The sequence below is a fragment of the Rousettus aegyptiacus genome, unplaced genomic scaffold (assembly GCF_014176215.1).
Source record: "Rousettus aegyptiacus isolate mRouAeg1 unplaced genomic scaffold, mRouAeg1.p scaffold_m13_p_13, whole genome shotgun sequence".
In the NCBI taxonomy this organism is placed as follows: domain Eukaryota; kingdom Metazoa; phylum Chordata; class Mammalia; order Chiroptera; family Pteropodidae; genus Rousettus; species Rousettus aegyptiacus.
This window is the reverse complement of record NW_023416288.1, coordinates 53,181,630-53,201,413: the sequence shown is the minus strand read 5'-3', so window position 1 is coordinate 53,201,413 and position 19,784 is coordinate 53,181,630. Positions and strand designations below refer to the sequence as shown.

Below are 19,784 nucleotides of genomic sequence, written 5' to 3'. Positions count from 1 at the left end.
AAATATGCACATAAATATAATAATAGTTGTAGATGTATGTGCATATGTAAATTTCAAAATCCCTTGCATAGTTTAAATTTACCAGTAAAATTTTCAATATAAGTTTAAAAAGTTGTAAAGGATAATTTTTTTAAAGGTGAAATTTCTTAGTAATAATTTTTTTTATTTTTGTAAATTATTTATCTTGATATTATTTTAAACTTATAGAAAAAGTATGTATGTACTATAATCTGCATAACATTACTATAGTATTTAAAAATAGTATAATATTTTTAGTACATGAAAAAATCAATATCTAAAAAATGATTAAGTAAATCATGATATGCTCATACAATGGGATATTATACAACAATTAAAATGAAGTTAATTGATATATTGCCTAAATTATGATGGTGAGTAGTACAGCATAGGAAGTTTCATGAGCTCGACCATGTTAATAATACATGAAATCTGAAAAAAGATACAGCGAATGTTAAAATTTATCTCTGAATGGTGGTCTGGGTGAATTTCATTTTCCTCTATTTTGAGCATATACATTAATTTAAAATTAAGGAAGGAAGAAAGAATTTAAAAGCTGTTCTGTGTAACAAGCAGTAAGGTAAATGAAAGTGGAGTGGGAGCAGGACCATTTTGCCATAGGGCATCTATATTCATGTGCCTCCTGGGCTTACCACATGCAACATAGGGCAGTGGTTAAGAGCATGGAATGTGTAGTCAGCCAGACCTGGGTTCAAGGTTATTTAACTTCTTAAGAGTCTCAATCCTCTCATTCACATCTAGTCCTTCTGTGTCAGTATATTTTTATCAGTTGCTGCATGAGAGTTCCTGGAACAGTTTCTGACATGTATCAAGACTTGAACTGATATGTCATTTATCGTTACCAGTTAGGGTTTTAGAAGATGAAAGATTATGTTTCTAGAACTCAATTCAAGGTTTGAGGATAAAGTTAGCAACAAAATGTAGGTCCCGATAGAGAATACAACTAAGCAGAGTGCACACATTTAAACTAGACAATTTTTATTTATTTGAAAAGATTTTATCAAAGGGTACTGACTGGTAATTCACTTTGATGGTTAATTCCCACTCTTATAAGTCATGCTAAGTTTAATTTAGTGACAGTGGCAATCCATGAGCAAACATATGAGGAAAATCTGCTTTTCTAAGGCCATAAAAATATTTTTCAATGAAAACGTTTATTTCATGAAAAGGATAAAGAAAATGACGAATACATTATGTCCTTAATTATTTAAATAGTCACTGTGAAATAAGGCTAATCACCATTTATGTGTTGACTTATTTATCCAGCAAATTAAGTGAGCACCTACTACAAGAAGCTACCGAGATTTCAGTATAATAAAACAGCACTTAGTCCCTGCACTTAAGGACTTTCCTTCTAGAAGAGAAGACAATGAAGCAAACAATGAAATGACAATTTTATTTGTGACATGTGCTGCTGTGCTAGATGAGGTAAGTGTGATTGGGGAAGAAGGAGCTAAGTGATACACTGAGAACGCACTTCTGGCCCAGGGACGAGCAAGTGCAAAAACCCTGTGGCTAGAATGTTAATCTGATCTACAACTTGTTCGAGGTCCAGTATTGCTTAACACACTATGAAAGAGGAAGAAAAACAGAGATGTGGTTTAAGAGGGAGGAAGAACTGGACATTCAGTGCTGTCAAAGACTTAAAGGGAATTTGGATTTTTTATTGTTCAAAGAGAGGGTGTTGGAGATTTTCATGAGAAATATGTTAATATGCTTTGCATTTTAAAGGAATAATTGTTACCATGTAGAGAATGGCTTGTGTGGTGACAGGAATGGAAGCCAGAGGCCAAATTAAGAGACTTTATATTCATTTATTGGATTTTGTCAGCCCAACTAAAATAAAGCCCCACAGAAATTAAGAAAGGTACAAGATCGAGTATTTTAATTTAACTAATTAATGCTTTTAAGGCAAAAATAATAACAATCTCTTTGTTAGAGCTAAGATAATTACGAGATTATAAAATAATATTTATAGTATACTATAGGCAGTGTGGTCCAGAAATAGGACACATATTTAAGATTATTCAATAAGTTTTAATCGATGTAGCTAATCTATATCTTTATATTATTAAATTTAAAATTAAAGCTAAACATATATATTTAAGGCCCTTTTTAACTATAAAGCTCTAACCTCTCTCCCTCTCTTCTAATCCAGGCACCCCTCAGAGACTGTGGAGTATCGAAGTTGGAAATGGAGAGGAGTGAACAGAATTCAGATAAATTTTGGAGAAGAAGCAGCGCAAGAATGACTCAGTTTCTCACTTGAGTACCTCGAAGGGATAGTTATGAAACTTACTGTGAAAGGTAAGACAAGAAAAATTAAGCATTCCATTTCGAATACACTAAATTCGAGATGTCTGGGTTCTTATCATAAATCTGCCTTTAGTCTTGAAGAAGTCCTAGCTTCCTACCTTCAGTATTCTTAACTTTAAAATGACACTTTTGGTTACAGTGGTCTCTGAGGTTTTTTGCATGCATAAAAACTTTTTTTTTAAAATAATACCTTACATTTACTTTAAGCCTTCAAGTTTGCAAAGTGCTTGTTGTTTTCTTATTAAGAGTAAAGTACTGTTCTCATGCTGGTGGTCCTTGGACCCTGCTTTGAGAAACACTTTATCATGTAAGGACTCTTATCAAATGCTTAGCGGTTGAGAGAAAGAAGGAGAATTTAATAGTTTTCTAAAAAAAGCCCCAACAAATTAACAGGTGTACAATTTGTCTTTTAGGTTTATATTGATTAATGCACTGAATATCTAATACTGATTTTTCTGTGTTCGAAGATGCCATTGCTCCTTGTTCTTCCCCTAGAGTTTATACTATGGTCCTGGAGATCTGAGAGAGAGTGTTGACTTTTGTCCTCTAATTGGAGAAAAATGAGATAGTGTGAAATTGATTACTTTCTCAATCATCAGCCCTTTCTGAGTGTGCTGAAAAATTAAGAATAAACTTAATAAGTTGCTGGAGTAGAGATGTGCTTCCTGGGTACTGACAGAAGCTCCTTTTGAATGTGGCGGATTCCTGGCAGGGTAGACTATTGAAGTATCTTGTTGGGGAGCTTTGATCATCTGTCTATCCTGGACATCATATTCTATCCATCTAGTCCTGTTTCACACAGGGTAATAACTACTTTCAATTTTCACAATGAAGTCACTGAACATTTGTATAATATTTCTGGTTAACTGCTGAATCCCACGAAGTTTGGAAATTAAAATTTTCTATACATGTAGCATAATATTCACCTCTGTACTTGTCAGTGCAAATGAGAAATGATGCAAAAAAGTGCTATATTATTTTTGAAGGAAAATAATGCCTTTCTTTTAGTAATTTTGGTTATATTTTATTTTTCTATAAATGTTAACCTCAGTGTAGCCCTATGGAAAAATACTCTTGCATCTAAAAATTAGAATTACTCACACGATTAAAGTGAATATCTTTGTTTGCATCCTGGCCTATTTTCTAGTTTGCTGCCTGTCTCTCTGATCTTTCTTCTCATTCTCTTTTGGAGATGCATCTTCTTCTATTTGTGTCTTAAATATTGGTCATTCTGAAGATATGGTTCTTCTCCTTCTTCTCACTGAACCTGCTCTCCTTATGTGACCTTGTTAATGACCATGACTTTATCACCTGTGCATATGATTCCTAAATCCATATCATTGGCTTAGATATCTTTCATGAACTCCAAGACAATTTAGTTTATTTCTGCTGGAAATACCCACCTGTATATCCCATAGGCACGTCATGTTAAACACTATACTCCTTTTCAACCCTTGCCATAAATACATTTCTTCCAGGTATTCTCTGTATAAATGAATGAAACCACTCTACCTATGTGTGGCCATTTAAGCCAGAAACCTGGGAAACATCCCAGTTCTGCTTTTTGTCTCACCCCGCAGCAAAAAGTCACTATATTCTGATAATTGTATTTCCTTTGCCCGTTCATATACATTCTCTCCTACTCATTCCCATGGCAATCACCTTAACTCGGGTACTCACTTGAATGTATCATCGACTCTTCCTGTAATTTGGCCTCACAGTCTCCAAACCTATTCTTTTAAAGAACCCTCTACACTGAACAAAAAGTAATCTTTGTAATCACATATTTAGTCATATCATTCTACTCTTTATTTATAATGAAGTACAGTATCTGTGACACACTACCAAAACTTGTCTGTGGACCCCCTTTCCAATACCCTTCTTTTGCTGTGTCCTTTTCATACCCCAAATTACAGCTGGCATGTCCTGTCTATTTCATATCTTCCTGGAGAGTGTTTAAGTGTTCCATTCATCATGAAGCCTATCTCCACTCTCTTTCAGAATAATCTAACACACCCTCCTTTGGTCCCATAGTATACTGTGCATACTTCTAAAACAGCCCCTAAATTTTTTATTTGCATGGCTCCCTCTGTAGAGAAACTATAAGATCCTCGAAGATCAAGGCAGTATCTCATTTGTGTTTGCTTCTCCAGTGTCTCAGACAATGCCCACATATAGCAGATATTCAATAAATGTAAATTGAATGGGTCGATTAATGAATGACTCTAATTACTAAGTATCTACATATAGAAATTATGAATATAAAGTATCCATATATGGATACTATATGTAAATGGAAACATCTTGGTAATATTTAATTATTCAGTTTTAATTTATTTAATTATTCAGTAGTCAGTAAATCTATTTTTATCTCGTTAAGTGTTCCAGTTAGTTTTGTAACCACTATATATAGTTTCTAAACTTTTCAGTTCTCCAAAGATTTTAGGACATCATTCATTGAGCTTCTTTCTTTTGTCTATAAAAATATGTGTTTTGAATTATTGATTAGTCTTTGAGCCCAAAACCATAGACATATTTTCTTCTCCCCCTTGTTAACAGAGAACCACACTGCTCACACATTAATCCTCTCTTGAGTTAAGAACCAAATGTATTCTGATAAATGAGTTTGGGATGTCTCTCTCCAAAACTTTGCCCAATGAGAAAATACACACATCCAGACACACACACATAAATACACGCATTAACTTATGTAGGCCTGATGTACATAATGGGGACAATCGGAAATAAATAAGAAATTCTCTTTGTATTTTATTACGTGAATATAAAGACAACACCTTATTCCAAGGCATCGTCATATCAGAAGGTTCACTGAACTTCGTGATTATATCATAGGAAAAATAAGAATTCAACATTTCCTGCCCTCTAAACTCCACAACATTTCTTCAAGATTTTCTCTTTCCTTATTTACAATACCCCATATAAAATCTCAGGTGCCATGTGGAAAGGTCTCAGTGTCTGTCTTTCCATAGGGTGGAAAAGTTGATAGAGGTGTTTTTGTTATCTACCAATACCCAACTTAGAATTATCTAAGGAGAAAAAGAGAAAGACATTAATGTTAAATTTTGAAGTCATTGTCTCATTAAGGATGATCCTTTGCCTTCTCCAAGCTCCACTAAATCCATCTGGGGTAAGACTGAGATCCAGGAACCCATCACCACCCAAGTACTTGGGGAGTATAATTTACAATGTGGTGGTCCCAGGAGAATGTTTGTCCTTACAACTATACAAGTTTCATATGTATGGACCCATCTGGGTATTAAGTCAATAATACCAGCATATCAGCTTGTTTTATTTCCTCCTGAACATTCATCCCCAGGGCCCAGAGAAATGGAAACAGAAAGACAAACAACTTTTGGTTCTCCTGGTAGAGATGATGTCTGCATCTTTTGTGTCCTTGTCCCATTTCCCTCAGAGACCCCCAGGAACAATCTGGGAGGGCTTGAGTGGAGATTAACCTCACTATAAAATCTTCACAGCTGGGTCTCACAGCTGAGCAGGTCTCAGTTCCTGTGTCAGTCTGCATCCAGTTAACAGAGACAACTCCTGCATCTCAGAGTCCCCCGCTTTCAGAGACTGTTGGAGAGAGAAAGATCCTCATGTCTGACCTTCATAATTTCTTCTCACTTCTGTGCAAGTTTCTCTAAATCTGGTATCTCTGAGATAAGGCCAGGGCTGGTGCCACAGTGAGTAAAATATCTTCTGCAAAGCGTGGCAGTTTAGATAGAGAAGCTGGGTCTGGAGGAAGGGAGGGCTCCAGAAGGCAGCTTCCAGAATGGGAGGTTCAGGGTCAACAAAAAGGCAGCTTTCAGGGCTTAAGACAGGCTTGGAATTTGCAGAGCTTGGGTCATAAGCTTTCCATTGAGAATGATCCTGTGTATCATGCATTGTCACAAATTTTCGTATACACTTCTATGGAACATTTCAGGTTTTCCCTTTCTGTCATCCCTGTGGCTCCATGGTTGATGGAATGGCAGCCAGAGAAAATGATAAAACGACTTGAAAATGAAACAAACGACTTGATTAAATTACAGGATGTGCACTGTAGATGTTATTTCTAATATAATACCTTTAATCCATCCATCTGTCCTCCCACCTATCCATCCATCCATCCATCCATCCATCCATCCATCCATCCATCCATCCAAATGTATTGGACATTATTCAAAAGCAATGGGGCCCAGAAAAGAGCATCTATTCAGACCAGGGAAGAAGCCCTGCAGGAGGCTGGGGCAGGGCAGGAGGGGTAGTTTGATATTGCTTACTCTTTGAATGCCAGCCAGATCAGTGATATCGCTCTGCTTGTGCCAGAAGGGAAACAGCCAGGTTTTCCTGCATAGCATTAGGAAATAAAAAAACGTAGTGCCAACTTCCTTTGCTTAAGCCCTAAACCTAGTGAACACAGAGTTGCACTTGTAAATCTCTTTCCCTAATTCATATGTTAGTTTACATTAGTTTAGTGGCTTCATATATTTACTCTGTGTTCACTTATTGAGTACCTACTATGTTCAATATGTTCTGCACACATTATAAAATAAGAGTGAATCAAATGATAAAGAGAAAGTGGGAACAAAATTTGAAAACTAAATGAATTAGAAAGTAAAATTATATGAGAATATGACTATGGGCCTTTTTCAAAAATAAAATGCTTAGTTATTTTGGAAAATAGTTTATTCTGTGTCTGCTATCATCATGGTTAAAATATGGATCTTGTAATCAAACTTAAATAAAATTCTGTAGAAATGGAAATGATGTATGACACCCCATGCTTACTTATGCAAGTTTTCTGAACCTATTGTCTTTCTGCTTTACTGTGGATTAAAGAACTTGACACAATGACTCTGAAAAGGATTTCTAACTAGCCAAACACAGTGTACACTGTAAACTCCTTATTTCTGCTTAATAACTAATCCAGATTTGCATTTGCTCCTCAGAGCACAGTCACCTCAGTGACCAATATAGGCACTCGCCAGAGCATGATGGAAAATCAAACATGGGTCACAGAATTCATTCTCCTGGGATTCTCGGTCAGCCCAAAGATGCAGATGCTTCTCTGTGGGCTGTTCTCCCTGTTATATGCTTTCACACTTTTGGGGAATGGGGTCATCATGGGGCTCATCTTGCTTGACTCCCGACTGCATACCCCCATGTACTTCTTCCTCTCACAACTGGCCATTGTTGATATTTCATATGCTTCAAACAATGTTCCTAAGATGCTGGCAAACCTTTTGAATGAGAGAAAAACCATCTCCTTTGTCCCTTGCCTTATGCAGACTTATTTGTACATGGCCTTTGCTCACACAGAGTGCTTGATTTTGGTGGTGATGTCCTATGATCGGTTTGTGGCAATCTGCCACCCCCTGCATTACTCCGTCATCATGAGCTGGAGAGCATGCACAGTCCTTGGTGTCACTTCCTGGGCATGTGGCTCCCTCCTGGCTCTGGTCCATGTGATTCTCACTCTGAGGCTGCCCTTCTGTGGACCCAATGAAATCAACCACTTCTTCTGTGAAATCCTGTCTGTCCTCAAGCTGGCCTGTGCTGACACATGGCTCAACCAAGTTGTCATCTTTGCTGCTGCTGTGTTCATCCTAGTGGGGCCCCTCAGCCTGGTGCTGGTGTCCTACACGTGCATCCTTGTTGCCATCCTGCGGATCCAGTCTGGGGACGGCCGCAGAAAGGCCTTCTCCACCTGCTCGTCCCACCTCTGCGTGGTCGGGCTCTTCTTTGGCAGTGCCATCGTCATGTACATGGCCCCCAAGTCCCGCCATCCTGAGGAGCAGCAGAAGATCCTTTCCCTGTTTTACAGCCTTTTCAACCCTATGCTGAACCCACTGATCTACAGCCTGAGGAACGCAGAGGTCAAGGGCGCCCTGAGGAGAGTGAAGTGGAAACAGAGATCAATGTGAGACATGCCAGGGAGAGTCTTGAAGGTGGAAGATGTTGTTCTCTGTGAGATTTGAGGAAATGGTGATATAAATACCCTAAAATCTCATGTCTTAGATTTCTGATATCAAGAACGTGCATTGATGAGATCTGTCCTTAAACATGGGGTAATGTCCACACCACAAAGCGTAAGCAGAAAGTCACAGAGAGCACAGGCTATGACATAAGAGTCATGTAGTGGAAATACAGAGATAGAGCTATGAACTTCTACAGCCAGGACCCAGCGCTACCTAAGGTCTGGTTTCTGTTTTTCTGAGGATTTGTTCTCTCAAATATCTTTGTAAATTTCTCAGTCATTTCCAACTCGCTTTTTGCTGTACACATATGCTAATCATCCCATAACTTGCGCGGCTACAGGAGCACACCTCTAACAAAATGGAATACCGACCCTGGAGAAGCAGTCCCCTACGGAAAAATGCAGGAAGGACTATGGGTAGAGTCAGCTGCCTGCTGTAGAACTTAACATCTAATGATGATGACATTCATTCTGGAAAAGCATCTGAATCTGAGCCTAATGAATCTGTTTCTATGCACACCAAAGCTTAATTTTCTGAATATTCTGTATGAGAGACAGAGAAATATCAGGGTCTTTGTTTCATTTCATTCCACTCTTCACCATTTGAGTAGAAAGAGTTCGTGTTTAGAATAATGTGAGAGTCAGTTATTAGGGAGAGTTACCGTTTCCAGAGTTCAGGTTACAGAGTTGGATATAGGTGACAGTTGACCATCAGGATGATGACTACAGAAACTATTACAGAAATAAGAAGTGTTGTGGAGGAAGAAAGCGTGGAGGGAGGCTGATAGCTTGACCTAGCACTTTAGACCCATGTCGAGCACCAATAACACGACAGGTCTGATGAGGACTTGTAGGAATCTCACAAAATTCCAAAGAGCACCTGCTCTAGGTGCTGTAAATCACTTATTCTGGCCACAGATTGTCAGAACGATATGGAAGAAAAATTTGTTTTCTTTTAACACAAGTTTGAGACTGAAGCGGCCAGCACGGTATGATAATAGTGATTTAATACGATCATTATGGTACCGTTTGAATTCTCTTCCTCTCTATTCTTGATGTATCATGTGCTATTCAAGTGTGTGGTATATGCGATAGTGTATTACGGTGTTTTCTGTAGATTTCTTTTTTTAATCTAATTCTCTTATATGGCATTATCATTCCATATCTTTCTTCTCCCATGAAATTAGGAAACAAAGGTAAAAATTTTCCCTCTATCCTCTCTCCTGTTTTCCTCTCAGTTCTCAAAAAGCCTCATTACTGAGCATTTTACTCATTGACAGTTCTGCTCATTAGTTTAAGTGGGCAACACTTGTGTCTCTGGCCATTATCTTAGTCTTCTTATCTCTGCAGTATCAGGACATTTCCATGCCCAGAAATCCACGAACCTTGACCCACATTCCCCTGACCCCAATTAGAACAATTTGAACAAGGAAATAAATATTGGTTCTAAATGTAACAAGAAGCACTATGGATTACTGTGTATCCTGTTTTAAAGGTAGAAAGATAAAAAAAAAAAATAGGCAATAGTTTCATAAAAACTGACGTTTTAACTATATCTAGAAATATTATTAGGTTCTCTAACATATGTATACCTTCTATTAAAGTTAAGACCCTAAGATGGAAGAGGAAGAGAAAAATATAAGATAATTTCTCTCACACAAAACAGAAACTATAGGTGTGAATTCAGAGCTTTTCTACAAGGGCTTATTGGAAAAACCAGTGGCTGGCATTCACTCTTACTTCAGTTCAAAAATTCTTGAGAAAGACTAGGCCAAAAAGACCAAGCTTCTGTGACTGTGATGTAGATAAATTATAAAGAGATGTCCTCCGATAAGTCTGAGAAGTGTGAGAAGTGGCTCTGACACACACACACACTCACTCACTCACTCACTCACTCACGCTGTTTTGTTAATAAATTGCAGGAAATGCTGACTATACGAGAAGCGTCTATTAATTCTTGGTATTTGAGTACTAGGATTCTAATAAATTATATTTTGGCATTATATATATATGTATATATATTTATTATTTTTAGCATGAGTCACAGTTTTCAGAGGGCTGAGGGTCTGAGAGTACAGGAAAAAGGATGTGTTTACATTATTTTGAGGATTCTGTTGATACTTCCCAAATATTACCCTACTTACCTTTCACCAGGAACACTGTGAAGGTAATATTATTGTCTTCCTCTCATTGGTAAGGAAGCAGAGTTTCAGAATGCTTTAGTAACTTGCCCTATCCCACACCGCCAGCAATAATACCAAGTTGAGAGTTAACACAATTGTGCTGATTCAAACCCATACCGCTTACTAGATTTCTGCGGAAAATATCACAGATTTTAGGTCAATGTGGGATAGGGTTGGCATCTACTTGGGAGAGCAGGTGAGGGAGTTTATTTTATTTTGTCAAAGCATTAACACCAGAAGCCCCATCTTTGGGGGTTCATTGTCACCTTCGGTAAGCATAGAAATTCTCACCTTAGTGGCCAAACCATCCCTAGTAACAACTCCCTTGCATGACTCTTGGCAAAATGTCCCCATAGCACACTGCCACAAAGAGGGCAATCAGTGGTAAGACAACATGCTGTTCTCAGTATCTCTCCTTACCTGGGATCCTGGTCTTTTACCCATCATCAAATTTACCCATTGGTTTTTCCTTTATAATAAATGTTCTCCCAGGAAGCTTTCCTGCCTCTCTTGTATATTGTCCCAGAATGGACCTACCTCAAGAGTCAGTGCACTAGGCTGATAGGACTAAAGAAATGCAAGAACTCAGCACAGGCTAAAATTGAGGTGCTTGCTATTTTGGATTCATATCCCAGTTGTGCCACAGCTTACTAAATAGTTCCAATTCTAAACATAATTAGCCTTCCCAATCCTGGGTTTTATCTTAGGTCAGCTGTGGATAATAGTGCATTAACTAGGTATCTCACATAACTTTTATCAATGTTAAATGATATAATTTATGTAAATCCAACTCGAAGATACACGCGCACGTGTGTGTACGTGCACGCATGTGTGTGTGTGTGTTTGTGTGTGTGAGTCTGTGTGTAACCTTAATGAAAATCATATAATGGGAATGAAAATGATCACACTATAAGATTGAGTTTTAGTGCTGGTAAAATTTGTTATTAAAAAAATTCATCGTTTTGGTTGGTTAGAGAAAGTCTCAAAGAGTTTAAAAGATAGTGCATAGGAGGCTAGATCTAACATGATTTTCACCGTTACTGCTGAAAGGTAAAACTGTAAGAAGAATCCTACATAAACTATTACAGTCTATACATAGCTGTATTGCAGAAGGATTCTTGAGATAGCATGTGAGAGGAATAAATACAGAAATCATACTTTTGTAATCTGTAGCTTTGTAACATTCCCTCCCTTACCCACAGACTTAGACTTCTCATCAGATGTGTATCCAGAATAGCTCCACAAGGAAGTTTCAGGGTCTGTACTTGGAAATATAAATTCCCCATGTGACACTTGTTAATTGTTAATTGGTTGAAATTTCAGCACTTCTGCTGCCTTACTCCTGTATAGGTCTCCTTGTCCTTCCGATTCCCAAGGGAGGTGGTGAGATTAGAACAAGCTAGTTAGAACAAGATTAGTCTTTCTTCATGCCTTAACCTTCTTAAAGTTAATAATGTTAGCAGCTTGGTTAAGCGATTTCATTTTATATATTCCTTATCTTCATTCTTTCTTCATTGGTATTACTGTAGGGAAATGATTCTGAATCATTAATGCAGGATCTTAAAAGCCAGATCTGGATCAAAGTCTAAAGAGTTGGCTGAGACAATCCCTAATCCTTTAGATGAAGGAAGTCACAGAAAGCTGGGCTGTAGAACACTGTTTGCATCTGTTTTTAGAACCTGAGCAAATCAATGCCCCTTCCCCCACCCCCCACCCCCCACCCCCCCAAAAAAAACCCAGCCCAAAATATCAACAGCTAGAATGTAAATTCATTTTGATGACATTCATTTCATGACTTCAGTAGTGAACAGTCTGATAAATACTTTATATTTGTGTTTCAATTCATAAATAGACTTTTTAAAGGCGTGACATTTTAAATGGTGAAGGAATTAAGAAGAAAACAGAAAATAACAGGAGGATTCCAAAAAGAAACAGTTACAAATTTTAGAAATAAAATATATATCTCTGAAAAAAAATAACGAACAGGATGAATTCCATGCTGAGTACATTAGAAGAAAATTCATGAAGTAGATGGTAGTGCATAATTTACCCAAAGGGCAACATGCTATTTTTCTTGAAGAAAATGAAATAAAAAACACATAGGAGATACACTGAGATGCAATATCCATTTGTCTTAGAGGAATTCCAGAAGAAAGAAGAAAAATGGGGTAGAACAAGAGTTGAAGATAGCACCATTGAGATTATTTCTTCTGAATGAAAAATACAAGTTCTCAGATCAAAAGAGTACCCTAAGTATCAAGCCTCGTGAATAAAAATGAGTCTATATCTAGACATTATAATGAAAACAGAACTAAGGGGAAGGAAAAGAGTACAAAAGGCTCAGAGAAAAAAAATGTAGCTACAAAGGATAACAAGGTAATAGCAGATATCTCCTCAGCAAAAGGGATGCCAGAGGAGAATATCCAACATGAGGAGGGCAAGTATAACTACAGTTTCACACTTTGCTAAACCATCATCAAGAGGAAGGGAATAGAATGAGAGAAAGTATTGTGAGATGAAGTCTACTAAAATGTATCTTCCATAGGCGTTTAGTAGTTATAAAACGGATGTACTTGGATTTTCACTTCAAAATATTTAAGAAAACATGCTAAACATACAAATTGATAAAACAAGCTAGAAACTGTAATACTGAATGTATCAAAGTAGCTTTTTATATAAAAAATGAAAAAAAAAATACTTATCAGTCATTAAGAAGTTGTTTTGATACCAATGAGCAGTTAAATCAAGGTAAGACCCTTGTCATTATTAGAAAGATGAAAATCTTGAATAATTTATAGACTGTGTAAAATTGAAAACCCCAGCTTCTGGTATCCAGGCTTACAATTTCGCTTATCCAAATTGGGGCATTTGGATTATTGATTTTAGCGGCTTATAGTTGCTCCTGTTGTGCAGGAAGGGAGGTCTGAAGGAGACCGGAAGTCTGGAATAGGATAAAGGGACCTTGCTCCTGCCTGTTTGTTTGCTGTTTTTGTCAGCACTGCCCCATCAACTCTATGTTGGCAGTGGCAGCTAGTGCCCGTCTCCCCAGCCTTTATTTTTGAAGTTCCAAGAACCAGCCTCATTACTCCCCACTGAGGGACAGCAGTGTAACTGGCAGGAACCTTCTCCTCAGAGGTTTAAGTCTGAATCCTAACTGCTCTGACCTTCTAGATTCTAATCACCGCAAACTCTGTGCTGTGTCCCTTAAACCTACAATGGCAGCCGCTGCAAGCAGTTTCTGTGTATCTGAGCGCCCCATTTTTACTGTTGTAATTCTCCGACATCTCTTTAAGCATTTTGTTATAATAAATTCTCTCTATTGGAATACCAGCAGGGTTTCTGTTTTCCTGTTGGATTCCCATCTGATTCAAAGAGAAGCTAGAAAAACACTCTGAAACTTAAAACAGTTATACAGATGAAAACATCTGGGCAGTTATGTGAGTTGAAGAACAGAAAACTACTTAAAATATTTCTAAAATTACAAGGTTATCCATTTATTCTAGATGTATGTATCTATATTACCTGTACCATGAACAAAAGTGCCCAAGAAATTTAGAAATCTCTACACTAAGTTAAGGGCAAACAACATCACTAAGTGAGAGTCAGGCCAGATGATGTTACATCATCTCCTCATAAAGGTAACAAAAGAAAGAAGCATAAAAGCCAAGAGAAAGGATGCTCACCAGAAAACAAATAGTAAGAGGTCTAAATATCTCAATATTTACCTTGAATGAAAACAGATTATATTTTTTTTATTTTCACATTGGCATTTAACCTCTTTCCCCATCAAATACAGCTATATATCATTTATAAGTGCCACTAAAACGCAGTCGCAAAGAAAGGCTGAATAGAATGGTAATGAAGAACGTATCCCATGCAAATATGTAATAAATTGATGCAACGATATAATTAGTTGGCAGGTATTTGCATTTATGTTTACATAAGGCAAAAAGAATTCGTATAAAGAGAGATAACCATATAAGAACGTAGCCATAATATAGAATTACAAAAAAAAAGCCAAAGAATTAGAAGGCAAAGATTTGCAAATCCAAATTTGTACTGGCGAATTTAGCAAAATGCTCTCAGTTGAATTGATAACACTGAAAAGAAACTGGAAGTAAAAGCTCTGAAGAACAAAATCAATAAGCTTGCTCTATATGTAAAGAATCCTATACCCATAAAATAGAAAATATATATTACATTCCAATCAATATAAAATTGCCAAAATCGAATGTATAAAAACCAATAAAAATCCTCAGATTTTCAAAGAATATCACAAGAGTCATTATTTTATACACAATGACAATACATTTAAAATTGACAATAAAGAGATAATGCAAATATTTGGAAACCTAAAAAGGTAACTCTACATAATTTGTTTTCCAGATGAGGTGAGCTATGAAAGTTCTGAATATCAAACTTAGAAGGTATAGCAACAGTGGTAGGAAAAAGCAAATTTAGAGCGCAAGTTACATTTATTAAAAAAACATGACACACTGATTAAGTGAAATATTCAACTGAGGAAAGTGGCGTGACTAAGAATTAAAAGATTGGGTATAATTTATATAAAAGCAAACTTTATTGTTAAAAGTTAAAAAATGAAGATCATTAAAATATAAACCTAGTTTATATTAATTAATACAATCATTTGCCATAAAATCAATAGGGCCGATGATAAAAATGGAAAAGTTCTCTCTTAATGTTAGGAATAAAAAGTTATGTGACCAAAAGATAGCGATTGAAACATGATAATATGAGGGCATAGCATCTTTTCCAATGTGTGAGGCTATAGCGTCGTCTCCAGTCACTCCTGAGCCTCTTACTGAACAGATTTAATGGGGAAAAGCCCATTTCAGTTCTACTGCAGGTCTGCACTCTCAAGGTAAAAAATAATTGCTCTATTATTTTCTTAGTTGGTTAGCATGTACACTAAAATAACTTTAATTCAGGAAATTATATTCCACCTCCTTTGTATTTGAATATGAGAATAGGTACAGATGAGAGAATAAAAGAGAAATGTAAACCACAAAGGCACACCAAACTGACTCGGTTGCATTCCCGTAATTGGAAAGCAAGGTCAGTTTCCATTTCAGGAAGAGGAGAAAATAGTAGTAGTTACAGTCCTAAGGGAACCTCGGTCTCTCTTCCCTCTCCTGGCTCAGAATTCTGGAAATTAACACAATAGAGATTGGTTCCTGGTGAGAGTTTTCCTTCCCTTTTGGCAATCCAGAGACATGCTACAAAACAGGACTTAACAAGTCCCGTTGGGATACCTTATCTTCTTTCTGACTCTTTCACATGTTCCTCATCACTTCCAAAGGTCTTTATTATGCGCTGTATTCCTTGTGGTGTCTTGATGAAAAAAAAAAAAAAAAAACCATGTAGGATACATGTTCAGGTGAGGTGTAACAAGACTCAGCCAAGCATTTAATAGTATTTAATAGCATTTAATCTATTTGGAGGGTTAGTGGGTAGGGAAATGTTAGAGTTCCTGAAGCCATAATAAATAATAAATCCAAGGGTGTGGTAATTGTAACGTATGAAGGAGTCCTAGAAGGCATTCTTTGCTTCTGAATTTAAGATCATGGATGCTGTGGTGAGTGAATGAATGATCAACATCATCGTCTTGTCATAAACATCCCTCTAGAGAAAACCGGAGATAAGTACCGGGAGCACCCATATTCCCTGCAAGGAATCAGCATTGCGCGTGCTGAAGTTGATTGAGAGGTAGTTGAGTTAAGCAGAGAATAAATCGCCTCTTCTGAGAGAATCCTGTTGCCTCTGTTGGGGTAAATTTTCTCCTAAGAGATCCTTGCGAGAAAGGAATTTCAACACTAACTCACAGATGTTATGCACTTTATTGGTGTATTTTCACTTAACCTGACTCATTCAGCTTGTCATTTTGTTTTTAGCTACAAGTCTGTGGTAAGTTTCTTATATTATCCAGTCTTTGTTCACTATATTTTGCAGGTTGACTTTAATGAAAATTCACGATGGAAAATGTAATTGTTATTAGTTGCCAACACCAGATATCTGTTTATAGATTTTGCTACTGGAATAAATTAGAAGTTATCGTGTCCTTTAGATACACCTAATATGGATCATTTATTTTGAATTTCTTGTTTAAACTATAAGGTTAAATAGCTGTTTGAGAGAATAGCTTGTAAACCTTTACATTGCCTTATAAAATGAAGTCATATTTTCATGAAATAATGGACCTAATTGACCACAAAATGAGTTTGTTACAGAAGAATGTCCTGAAGGTTTTAGTTTTGAATGTGAACGTCCTTTTGGTGACTTATGTAATTTGAGAATTAATACCTTTGTGAGTTATTTTAGTAAGCAGGTTGTATGCACCAGCAGTCCTTAACAAAGACTTGTAGCAAGATATAGAATATGTTTAGTAAATATTTTCTGGATTTTAAATTTTGTGGGTTTTTTTGTATGTCGATAGGAGGGAAATGAGATGACAATCATTGGTCCTACTATTTTAGTTTATTACATATCTTCATCATATGCTGTTTTAGAAACAGCATTCCTGTCTTCATTGGCCCCAAAAGTGCAAGGAAGTCGCAATGGAAATGGCTAACACTTTTCTATACTTGAGGGCCGACGAATCCTACAGCTGGAAGAGACCATAGCATTCTTGTACTTCAGCTTCTCATATAACACAGGAATCCTGTCTTGAATACATGGTTAATCAATCTCTGATTTAAATCATTCACTGACATAAGTTCAGTCCTAATAAAACAACCAGTTTTCTTCAAGATGATTCTAGTTATTATGAAGTTATTTGTTGTCCTGAAATAAAATCATCTCCCGATAATTCTACTGTGAATTCTAATTCTTCCTTCGAAGCAGGTGAAAACCTTTGCACTTTTGCTTGTAGAATCTTTCAAATAGTAACTTACCAGGAAATTTGGCTGCGGGAACTGATAGAAACTTTATTATGAATTTTCTGCGATTCTTATTTTAGTGTACTTCAGATGTATTCCAACTGAAAAAGGATTTAGAGTCAGACAAGAAAAAGGATATAGACAGACAAGAAAAAAAGCAATGGCTTAAAATTTTGTGATTCAAACTTCAGAATACCCACTCTGTGGTAGAAGTATTTTTTAAAAAATTTGTAAGCCACATATATCTAAAGATTCATGCTAAAGAATATTTTTTTTACATTAGAGTTAAGCTATAAAATGTTAAAGATTCTTTGTGTATAATTAGAGTCCCTAATTAGAGCGTTAGCTGTAGCGTGGGTATAGATCAGTATTTTTTTATCCCCAGGCTATGTCCCATCGTGAAATCACACAATCAGCATTTTTACTAATGAAATGGAGTAGATAATATAGAAAATGGCAAGTATCTTCCACAGAAGAAGGATTCAAATATATCTGTACTCATGTGTATCTGGTAGAGATTTCTCCCTGTAGGATATGGCAAAACTTTTGCAAAAACCTGAATATAGATAAATGCAAATATATGTACATATTATATATATTCTTTATCTATATGTGTGTATTATATAACATAAATATGTAATGTATATTCTATAAATATATATTACACATATAGGGGATACACACACACACAGACATATATATATGCACATACACACATAGAGGATAAGAGGGTGATAGATAACATCCCAATCATAAAACAGCACAATCAGAATAGACCATCTGTGGGTCCAAAAGTCAAAAGACAAAATTCTCTCTTTTAAATCTAGCCAGTGTCATGGCAGTCTGTTTGACACCTCGCAACTTAATCGAAGATTATGCCAAAAATGTTGAGGCTAACAAATAACTGATATAGCGAAGGCACCAATTTGTGAGAAAGCCTGATAGAAGGATCAGCGACATGCCCCTCGTCCTTCTTCTCATCCTCACATATAGATAGAAAAGACAACAGCTCATCCTCACACGTATGGATGGATGTACGTACGCTAGGATGCGGGAATACACACAGGGAAACCTCTAATGCAGTCATCGCAAACTGAGGACGGTGTCCACTGCTATGAAGGCAATGTAAGTGTTGACATTTTTAACTGTGGTAGATTGGTTTGAAAATAAAGGTAGAGTTTACTGAATACTGTAATAGAGTACTGGCATTTAGTTTATCACAGTGAAAAAAGTTTCCTTCTGTTTTCATTTGGAATGCATAGTTTTCCTTTAGTAAGTAACTACTAGGGCAGAGATAATCAATGGAGGTGTTTTGTGGGGAAATAAACAATGCCGCACAGAGCCATCGTGTTTAAACACTTCGCTCAGACATTCAGACTTGGTGACTCTGTGGTCTCTTTCCCAGGTAAATGGGGGAAAATCAGACCTCTGTCACAGAGTTCTTCCTAGTGGGGTTCCCCCTTGACCCAAGGATTCAGATGCTTCTCTGCAGGCTCTTCTCCCTGTTCTATGCCTTCACCCTTCTGGGAAATGGAGTCATCCTGGGGCTCATCTCACTGGACCCCAGACTGCACACCCCCATGTACTTCTTCCTCTCGCACCTGGCCACTGTGGACATGGCCTATGCCTGCAACACAGTGCCGCAGATGCTGGTGAACCTCCTGAATCCGGCCAAGCCCATCTCCTTTGCCGGCTGTGTCACACAGACCTTTCTCTTTTTGACTTTCGCTCACACTGAATGTCTTCTTTTAGTGGCAATGTCTTATGATCGGTATGTGGCCATCTGCCACCCTCTGCGATATTCTGCCATCATGAGCTGGAGAGTCTGCATTACCCTGTCAGTGATTTCCTGGCTTTTAGGAGTGCTCCTGGCCCTGGTACATCTGGTATTACTACTGCTGCTCCCCTTCTGTGGACCCCAGATAGTGAATCACTTTTTCTGTGAAATTGTAGCTGTCCTCAAGCTTGCCTGTGCAGATACTCACATTAATGAGATTGTGGTTTTGGCTGGGGCTGTGTCTGTACTGGTGGGACCATTCTCCACAATCGTCATGTCTTACTTTCGTATTCTACGTGCCATCCTAAGGATCCAGTCACGGGAGGGGCGCCAGAAAGCCTTCTCCACCTGCTCCTCCCACCTCTGTGTGGTAGGACTCTTTTATGGCACAGCCATTATCATGTATGTTGGGCCCCCATACGGGAACCCCGAGGAGCAGAAGAAATATCTCCTCCTGTTTCACAGCCTTTTCAATCCCATACTAAATCCTCTGATCTATAGTCTGAGGAACAAAGAAGTCAAAGCTGCTCTGAAGAGGATGCTTGCAAAGGAGAGGACTTTATGAAAGCCTTATAGAATAATAAACTCCCTGA

The 19,784-nt window shown here is 37.3% G+C and overlaps 3 protein-coding genes across 4 annotated transcripts in view; all 3 read left to right on the top strand.

The window, feature by feature from the left end:
- Positions 1-1,305: 1,305 nt before the first annotated feature.
- The window catches only part of LOC107516938 (olfactory receptor 2A5), a 40,802-nt gene continuing 22,323 nt past the window's right edge, over positions 1,306-19,784 (top strand). For both annotated transcript variants that reach the window (XM_016157176.2, XM_016157175.2), the window contains exons 1-2: positions 1,306-1,467; positions 2,198-2,346. The gene's annotated coding sequence lies outside the window, so the exon portion shown is untranslated. The remainder of the gene's footprint in view (positions 1,468-2,197; positions 2,347-19,784) is intronic.
- Positions 7,117-8,316, top strand: LOC107516942 (olfactory receptor 2A5). The gene has a single exon (XM_016157183.2). The coding sequence runs from the start codon at positions 7,350-7,352 to the stop codon at positions 8,280-8,282; it is 933 nt and encodes a 310-aa protein (XP_016012669.2). The 5' UTR covers positions 7,117-7,349; the 3' UTR covers positions 8,283-8,316.
- LOC107516943 (olfactory receptor 13-like) lies at positions 18,824-19,756 on the top strand. Its single transcript, XM_016157184.2, has one exon. The coding sequence runs from the start codon at positions 18,824-18,826 to the stop codon at positions 19,754-19,756; it is 933 nt and encodes a 310-aa protein (XP_016012670.2).

Coding starts and splice junctions, on each gene's coding strand:
- LOC107516942 (XM_016157183.2), top strand. CDS start 7,350: ATGATGGAAAATCAAACATGGGTCACAGAATTCATTCTCCTGGGATTC.
- LOC107516943 (XM_016157184.2), top strand. CDS start 18,824: ATGGGGGAAAATCAGACCTCTGTCACAGAGTTCTTCCTAGTGGGGTTC.